The 8968-nt window shown below is 40.9% G+C and overlaps 1 protein-coding gene across 1 annotated transcript; it reads left to right on the top strand.

Annotated features, from left to right (window-relative positions):
• Positions 1-5494: 5494 nt before the first annotated feature.
• On the top strand, positions 5495-7929 carry six3b (SIX homeobox 3b). Its single transcript, XM_035146024.2, has 2 exons — positions 5495-6433; positions 7225-7929. Exons 1-2 carry the CDS (start codon positions 5739-5741, stop codon positions 7358-7360), a joined length of 831 nt encoding a protein of 276 aa, XP_035001915.1. The 5' UTR covers positions 5495-5738; the 3' UTR covers positions 7361-7929.
• Positions 7930-8968: the final 1039 nt, after the last annotated feature.

Here is an 8968-nt window from a genome sequence, read left to right as displayed (position 1 = left end):
CTGTACTTCTGTGTGTGTGTGTGTGTGTGTGTGTGTGTGTGTGTGTGTGTGTGTGTGTGTGTGTGTTTCAGCATATGATTTTGAGTGGAGTAATTTAGCAGATGAGCGGGTGGCCATTGTTAGAGGGATAATCTGGCTCTTGCTGCTCAGATAGGTTAACATGCAGCAGATTAGACCAGATTACCCCCAACCACACCAGACAGGACAGGGCCGCCTCCCCCTATTTCAGTCATCCTCCTCTTTTCACCTGTTTAATTTCATCCTCTCTTTTTTTTTTTTCATTCCCGTACCCTCGTCCCACTTTGTTTTGTCTTGTATCATCAGCTGTTTCCTCTCTGCTACACCTCCTACAACATTTCCAACTAATCACTTCATTTATTTTTATTTGTAAAAAATTTTTTTATTTCAGCTGTGGAAACACTCTTCTTTTTTTGTCTAAACCAGAACTCATAGCTACATAAATTCTTCTTCTATATTTCAGATAAAGGGATTTCAATTTCAAACCCAAACAGATCATGCTCCCTGATTTATTTTCTATTTTTATAATATTGCTTGTCGGTAGTTTTTCTGTCTCCCTGTTACCTCTGTGCACTTGTATTTGTTTCTGCATTTGTTAGTTGGTCCCTATTGTCTATATACGAATTGGTGAGTAAAAGGTTTAAACTTTTTTTAATCAATTAAACACATTGGTTAAGTATAATTAAGATATTATTAAAAACGTTATTATTAAATATATATATATATTTTTTATGTGATATGATTAGTAGATAACAAAGCAGGAACAGTGTTAATAATGAAGTGAATCATATATAAAACAACCTACACGTCACTGACACTGACACAATGAAAACATACCTCAGATTCAGCCCAATAGATAATATGGACATGAATATAAGTCTATATATCCAATTAGAAAAATTTTCGTGAGATTTTTAGACCTTCATTAAATTAACAAAACATGCAAATAACAGTAAATAAATTTGTATTATTAATATATCTATAATAACTTATACATTACTATTATGTAATGTTATGTTGTTTTTTCATTATGAACTGCCTGTGAAACACTTAACAAGTGATTCAGTTATTTGGAATTTGATATTTAGATCAAAACCTTTTTTATTTTTTATTTTAAAGAAAGCATTTGATTAGGAAACTAATATTAATATTAACAACTGCTAATTCTATTTGGGTCCCATTTTATTCTTTCTTTATATTTTATGGATTGTTAATCTTAAATTATTGTTGCTGCTGACACCTCAACAAACTAACTGGATTCTACAAAATGTTAATAGATCAATTGATTTTACTTCTTCAGTTTTATGAAGGACACTGTGGGTGGACTGACGTGGTTTAAAACACCAAACATTTCCTCAATAATAGGAAATGAGGATGTAAATATGATGCTTCTTTTCATGGCTACATATAACTGGAGGATGTGTGTTAGTTGTGTGATTGAATGCCTTGTGTGTGTGTGTGTGTGTGTGTGTGTGTGTGTGTGTGTGTGTGTGTGTGTGTGTGTGTGCGTGTGTGGTTACATCTGCACGTTTAAGTGCTTCTGCCTAACAGCCTGACGTTTGTTCAGACTCCAGCTGTTTGTATTTTGGGCCGCTGGTGTTTTCTTTGTCTCCAAAGCTGTGAATCAAAAACAGCCTGAGTGGTGAGACGACACTGACAACACACAGGATAATGATGGAATCACTGCGTTTACATCTGGCCCCGCTGCTCTGAGCTACAGGTTTAAAACAACTGTGCGTCTGAGGAGTTATTAGTCAAATTATCTGATTACTTTGTTTATTCCTCTGTGGTATCTGTCAGGTGTTTGTGCTTTGACATTTGTGTCACCCATCTGTCGTGTGTGTGTCTGTGTGTGTTTGTGTGGCACAGACCCAGTTATATGTTGACATATCTCCCGATGAAACTTCTCCTCTCCAGCTGTTTCAGCCCTCACACACAGCTGGAGCGACGTGGCACCAATACAAACAGCAGCATTCACTTTGAGGTGTTGGGTTACAAACCAATCAGAGTGCAGGATTAGTTGGTCAGGTACAGTTACTTGAATGCCTGTATCCCTCCTCTGGTTTGTATGGGACAGAGGTCAGGATGGAGTCAAATGGTGACACACACACACACACACAGAGTTGTGTCTCCATGATTTAAGAGGATGTTATGTGGACTTACATTTATTTCATGGAGACTTTAACCTTAACCATAGTTCCTATACTTGCCCAACCCTAGGCCTTAAACCTAAACCTAAACTTAAGCCTAAACCTGACCTCAACCTAACTGAAAAACATGTCTTCACCTTAAATTTGATAGATTAACGTTTTGGAGACTTAATGTTTGTCCCCACGAGGAGGACACATCCCAAAATGTGTAAACAGATTTAGGTCCCCACAGCATCAATAATACCTGGACCACACACACACACACACACACACACACACACACACACACACACACACACACAGGTTTGCACAGAATTAGTTTTGCCTCATTAGAACGAGGCTTTGGTCCCCATGAGGTCCACTGGTACTGAAAAAGGTCAGTGTTGCAGACACACACACACACACACACACACACACACACACACGCAGCCTTCTTTCCTTCTTTTGGAAGATGAGGAAGACAATCAATGTCCCACTTGTTGTTTCAATTAAAATCAATCAAATTAAAACAAGATGAAACACTTTCAAACAACTAATTGATTGATTATCTAACACACTGACAGTTTTGTGATCAGGCTAGAAAAACCCCTGTCCTCCCACTCCTCTCCACGTCTTCATTTTCCTCCTCGCTCTGCTACAATTCACCTCCTCTTCCCTTTTCTTTTTCGGGGGTACCTTTGTGCACCACACTCTCTTGGAGCCCTGCGAGAGCACAAAAGCACAACAAAGACTCAGGAAGTGATTAGTGGCTTAACGAGGGGGAGAACTCTGGGGGAGTCAGGGGAGGGGGCTGTGCGGCCTCCTCCGTGAGGCAGGGTGAGGGGTTAAAGTTTTGGGGCTTAAGGGGTCAGTGTTAAGTTGTGGAGAGGTTAATTAGGAGCAGGGCTTTTGTTTGTGGGGTGGAATAAGGAGACGCTGAAGTGATTCACTTCCTTCACTGCGCTCCTGCAGCCACCATGGTGGTGTCATCCACCTCCTTTTAGCCGTGCTCCGCTCTCCCTCCTCCTCCCTAATAATTGTCCTCTGGCTGAAAGGAGATGTAGCTGAATTGACTTAATTGTCACCGCTACGACACACTCGTCCCCCTCATCACACACACACACACACCTTGAGTATGCTTCCTCGACTATGTCTGGTCTGTCCTTCCCGCTTCGATTATAGAAGAATGTCTTTTCAACTTGGAGGAGGCCTGGCCATGACTGTCGCTTAGAGACTGTAGTGTGTGTTTGTCCATTGTTGTGTTTGTTACAACACAGAGGAACATGCTGAGCTTCTCTGGGGACTCAGGCATCTCGAGAAGAGCAGGAGGAGCCTCTCGACAGAACTGACACTGAAACTGAAACAGCTTTCATGGCAGCAAATCACCTTTATTCATCGTTGTTTGCAAATATTTCTTTATAACTCACCAGAGACTCCAGCTCTTTTTTCTTGCCTCCGTGCATCTAAGAAGTAGATGAATAAAACCCAGGGATAAGTGGAAATGATATATCCAGTTGCAACTTGTAAGAACATCAATTAAAATGTGTGCATGTGCAAATGTGAGTGCACATCATATTTATATTTATGCAGATACTGGTCTATTATAAGTCCCTTTTTTCTCAGTTTCAACTTGATTTTTCTTATTTCCAATCTTATTTTTGTTCATATTTGTTCATTATTATTGTTGTTTTTGTTGCTGTTATAATTACTATTATTGTTATTATTTAGGCTTATTGGATTTGATTTAAAAAAGCAAGAAGCAGTTTGCCCCGACAAGCCGGGACCATATGCATCATCCAGGGCGAAAACTGGCACACGCCTCCTCACACACCACCATGTAGGGACATCTGTCTCTCTGGGTAATTGGCATTAACCCCCTAAAGCTGGGTGACCCCCTTTTTCACAGCCAACACATCTGCACTGGGGTGTTTGGAGGAGTTTAATATGTGCAAGTGACAAAACATCATGCAAAGATGCACGATAAAATTAAAATTTTGTGTCTATTTCTTTTATTTTGAGCCAAAATATCACGTTTATATTCATATTTCGCACCCGATATTCACTATATGCACACGTACACACCCTAATGCTGCAGTAAGGGTGCCACACTCCGAAGCATATGGCCGGGGGCACCGAAATGTGCTAATGTTGATTGAATATGCTTCTCTATTAGACTAATGTTGGCAGGAGGTGTATGGGCGCGCTGTTAATCCAAGGTAACTGAATGGAGCTGCACTGTGGCTTAGTATCTCTGAACTTATGGATATTAGAGAACAGGAGAGTGATTAGAGTGGCGGGAGAACACTCAGAGAAACATACGCTTTCAGGTCGGGATGAGATTTCCGATCACACCGGGTTACCGCACACATTACTGCTATTAATGATGCAAGCAGCCTAGCGGAGGGAGAGAGAGAGAGGAGCGGAGAGGTGTCAGTTTATTAGTCCATTTTTTCTGAATACTCTCCCTTATTTTATCATCTTAATCAGCATCTGTCCTGCTCATGAGGCTTATGGTCTTTGGGTTACTTGTGTTTAATTATTAATTTAATCTGTTCCGTCCCCTTTAGGTCTGAATATTTGTTCACATCTGAATATTTGCCATATTTCGGCACGATGTGGACAAAAATGACCAGGATGAAAGTTTCAGGATCAGTCGATATTGAAAATCATCACGATAAATGTCACATTATTACATCTTTTAAGTTAAAGACAGATTTTTGCTCCTGACTGAAGCAAAAACATTTTTACAAATGTGAGGTGTCTCAATTGTGTATTATACCTCCTCACTCTGCTTTTTCTTATATTGCTATAGATGACAATTATACTATGATAATTATTGATATTATTTTAATTATTGCCCTGCTGCAGTTCACAGGGCTACGTTGCTGTTTCCATGGTGTTTGTGATGCAAAAATAAAGGCATCAGAGAAGTTTTAAACATCTTACATACATGAAGAATTATACGACTCAACAATAAAGAGAATACACAGCCAGGTAAGAGTTTTAACAGACCACTTATTTAAATGAAATACTATTAATTGAGTGATGATAATTAAAGAAATATATTTATTGTGAGCCACTTTCTTTCCCTCTTTACATTTGTTTCTGTCTATCCGGAGGTTCATGGATCCCAAAGTCTTTTTGAACAAATAGGATGAGCAGGTGCAACAGTGTTTTTTGACCAGCTTGTTCTGATTTGAATTTTCTGTACAATATGTTTGAATCACTTCAACTCAACTCCATGAATCATTTAATCTGTTCCATAGCTCTGGAAAAAAAGTGGTTAAGTGACCTTTGATTTTGTTTTTTTAATATGTATTTAATTACTTTTATGGCAAACCTTCCTGTTGGGTTAAATCGTTAACACCAGAGAGACTTTATGTGTCCAGCTTGTGCGTAAAACGAGGGAGATAAACCCTCTGTGTTTGACTGACAGTGCTGCCATGACAACCTCGCATCAGCTCCACAGTGACCAATCAGGAGTGAGATCCGGGGTCCCTCCCTGACTCCCAGGTGAACTAAAGAGTCAGACTTCAGCACATTTCTGTCAGACTGTCTCCGTCTCCTCTCGGGCTTCACTCAGTGGACCAGATGGTTTTCAGATCTCCGCTCGACTTCTTCTCAGCCTCCCGCCTCCTCCTGCCGCACTTCGCGGATGGGCCCTCTCCCTTGGCCCGCTCCCGGTCCCCGGAGGATACTCCCTCCGCCTGCCCACCCATGGCTCTCCCTGGACTGTGCTTCTCCGCGGCTCAGATCGCCAGCGTGTGCGAGACCCTGGAGGAGACCGGGGACATCGAACGGCTGGCCCGCTTCCTCTGGTCGCTCCCGGTGACCGCGGACGGGCGCGACTCCATCTCCGAGCACGAGTCCGTGCAGAGGGCCCGCGCCGTGGTGGCGTACCACACCGGGAGCTTCCGAGAGCTGTACCACATCCTGGAGACGCACCGCTTTACGCGCGCGTCGCACGGCAAACTGCAGGCGATGTGGCTCGAAGCTCACTACCGGGAGGCAGAGAAGCTCCGGGGGCGGCCACTCGGACCCGTGGACAAGTACCGCGTGAGGAAGAAGTTCCCGTTACCGAGGACCATCTGGGACGGAGAGCAGAAGACGCACTGTTTCAAGGAGCGCACACGAGGGCTGCTGAGAGAGTGGTACCTGCAGGACCCCTACCCCAACCCGGGGAAGAAGCGGGAGCTGGCGCACGCCACCGGACTGACACCGACTCAAGTTGGGAACTGGTTCAAAAACCGGAGACAGAGAGACCGAGCGGCAGCAGCCAAAAACAGGTCAGTAACTTTTTGAAAGAAGTTTTCAGTTGAGAGTTAAACTTGGCATCTTGCAGGGAGCAGGAAGAACTTACTCTAATTGCACCGGAGAGTATAAAGGATTTATTAACTGTCTATCAAAAACCACTAGACACATTGAGGCCTCATTTTGGAGATGTCAAAATTCGTACAACTCCAAAATGTCTAATTTCTCTCTTTATTGACCACTCCTCTATCATCATGCGCTCACTTGTTGAAGCAATTTCCTCTCCACGGGCAGCCAAGGTTGTGCGTAAAGGGGCCATTCATGCGTAAAAGTGCTCGGCCATTCAGCTTGTAGGTTTTTGTCTTCTCTCCGTCAGCGTGTCCTGGTTGATCCTTCTTCTCCTTTCTCTCGCTTTAATTTGCTTCAGGGTCAGTGTTTGGGTCAACCACCCTGTTGGTGGAGGCAAAATGTGCATGAATGGGCGCAAATTGCTTACCATGCCCGCACGGACTCCAAGATGTTTGGACTGAGATGATTTGTTATTTTTGCGTTGACCAAAGATTGACGTTTATATATATATTTTATTATTTCTATATTTTAATATAAATTTAGGATTATTTATTAGTTTTATTTTTGTTCTATTTGCACAACAAAACAAAATATGAGAAGTTTTGTGTTTCAGATTTTAACTGGTAGTCTTTTTCATTCTGAGTTAAAATACATTTTAACAGTTGGGTTTAACGTCTCCTCTTCTTCTTCTTCTTCTTCTTCTTCTTCTTCTTCTTCTTCTTCTTCTTCTTCTTCTTCTTCTTCTCTCCATCCTCAGGTTGCAGCACCATATGTGTTCAGACGGTGCGCGTGCACTCAGTGGAGGAGAGTGCAGTCCGGACGGGAGCGCAGAGCGCGCGGATGGACACACTCTTCTCTCAGTAACGGACAGTGACTCTGACTTGGATGTCTGACACTTTAAAATCTGTGGAATGGACCTTCAGAGGCCTGTGATGGTCCGTCGAGGGAAACCGGAGAAAAGAGGAGGAGGAGGAGGAGTTGCACTAAACTTTATTATTCCACAACATCAGACAGATGATGTAAAAGATTTCTGTCCGTGCTGTTCGTTTCCCGCAGACCAGACTCACAGTAGGTTTTTCTAAATTCATCACTGGATGAGGGCAGTGCGCATCTGTTGACCTCCCGCTGTTGGACTTCAACTCAGGGACCCCCACCCAGGAGGAGCGAATCACTCTTATTTTCTCTAATTATGTGTCGTTCTCTTATTTTTTAATGGAACTAGTTGTTTCTTTAGAGGCCCCTGAAGGACCCCTGGATGTCCCCTGCTTTGGACAATCAATTCACACTGAAGCCTTCCTCCCTGTCTGTACCTTTGAGGTTGTTTTTTTTCTTATACTTAATTTAAAGTTCAGAGACTTCACTGTTCAGTCTGTGTTTGATGATATGTCAGACTTCAAGTTCAGTTTGATGCTGAATATGTTTTGGTATTTTATACTGTATATAAATAAAATTATCTAATTTATGACTCTTATTGTGGCTATTCTTGTGTGTGTGAGTGTGAGTATGAATGAGTTTATAGTGATGCATTATGTTTAATTTGTTATTATGTGAAGATGTCCCTATAGAGCGTTATTCACTTGCTTCAGGTGGATAAAAAAAAAAAAAAATCTGTATATATTCGTGTTCAGCTTAATATGACTTCCTGGTCAAACTAAAAAAACTGAAATTTAATTAACTTAGCCATTTTATTTTCTATAATATTTTTTAATATAGACCCACTATTACGCAGATATAAAGGCGATCTATATTTTTATACTCATTATTATATCTATTGACAGTTTTATCTTCTCCTAAAAGATGTAATCATATTTATTTATCTAGTGTGAAATTATGCACAGGAACAAACCTTTATAATGTCTTATTGAGCAAGATTTAACTGTGAATATACAAATACACCAGATTTAAAACAGTTTATAAATGTGTCGCTTCTTATAAATGGTTAAAGTTATGATCGGTAAATCATGTTTTCTGATTTATAATAGTATTGATCTAAAGGTGACTAAATTATTTAAGAAACCATAATAGAAGCATTTGTATTTGGGTGTTTTTTAGGTATAAATAATCTGGATAATATTTGTAACTTTTTTTTTTTTGTCCTGTTCAGTTTGCGTTGAGCCCATTTCCTAAATATCCTGCATGGTATTCTCCTTCTTAGTCTCATTTGTCCCTTCAGATAAAATATACCCATTCACCTCGAAAAAACTTCATCCATCGTTGAGAAAAGAAAAAACATGAAAAGGTCAAAATGATTTTTTATTTTAAATTGTTCCCCCTGTACCACATGAGGAGACAGAATCTGTTCACGTATCTTCCGTCTTCTGATGATTTTCGCATTTCTGGAAACACCCACAGTAAGAAAGAAGACCAAACAGCGCCATCCAGTGGCCAAAATAAAGACAGTGCGGTGGATGTAGTACATTTACCCAAGTTCTATACTTAAGTATGAGTCTAATGTTTTTTTTTTAATTGAGTATTAAGATTTTGTGATTACTACTCAAACC

This window comes from Hippoglossus stenolepis, chromosome 21 (assembly GCF_022539355.2).
Source record: "Hippoglossus stenolepis isolate QCI-W04-F060 chromosome 21, HSTE1.2, whole genome shotgun sequence".
Classification (NCBI taxonomy): domain Eukaryota; kingdom Metazoa; phylum Chordata; class Actinopteri; order Pleuronectiformes; family Pleuronectidae; genus Hippoglossus; species Hippoglossus stenolepis.
This window is presented reverse-complemented; position numbering and strand designations above follow the sequence as displayed.

Excerpts from the sequence above, each read along its gene's own strand:
- six3b (XM_035146024.2), top strand. The coding sequence starts at position 5,739 with ATGGTTTTCAGATCTCCGCTCGACTTCTTCTCAGCCTCCCGCCTCCTC. Across the intron at positions 6,434-7,224 it reads GCGGCAGCAGCCAAAAACAG|GTTGCAGCACCATATGTGTT; the intron begins GTCAGTAACTTT and ends CTCCATCCTCAG.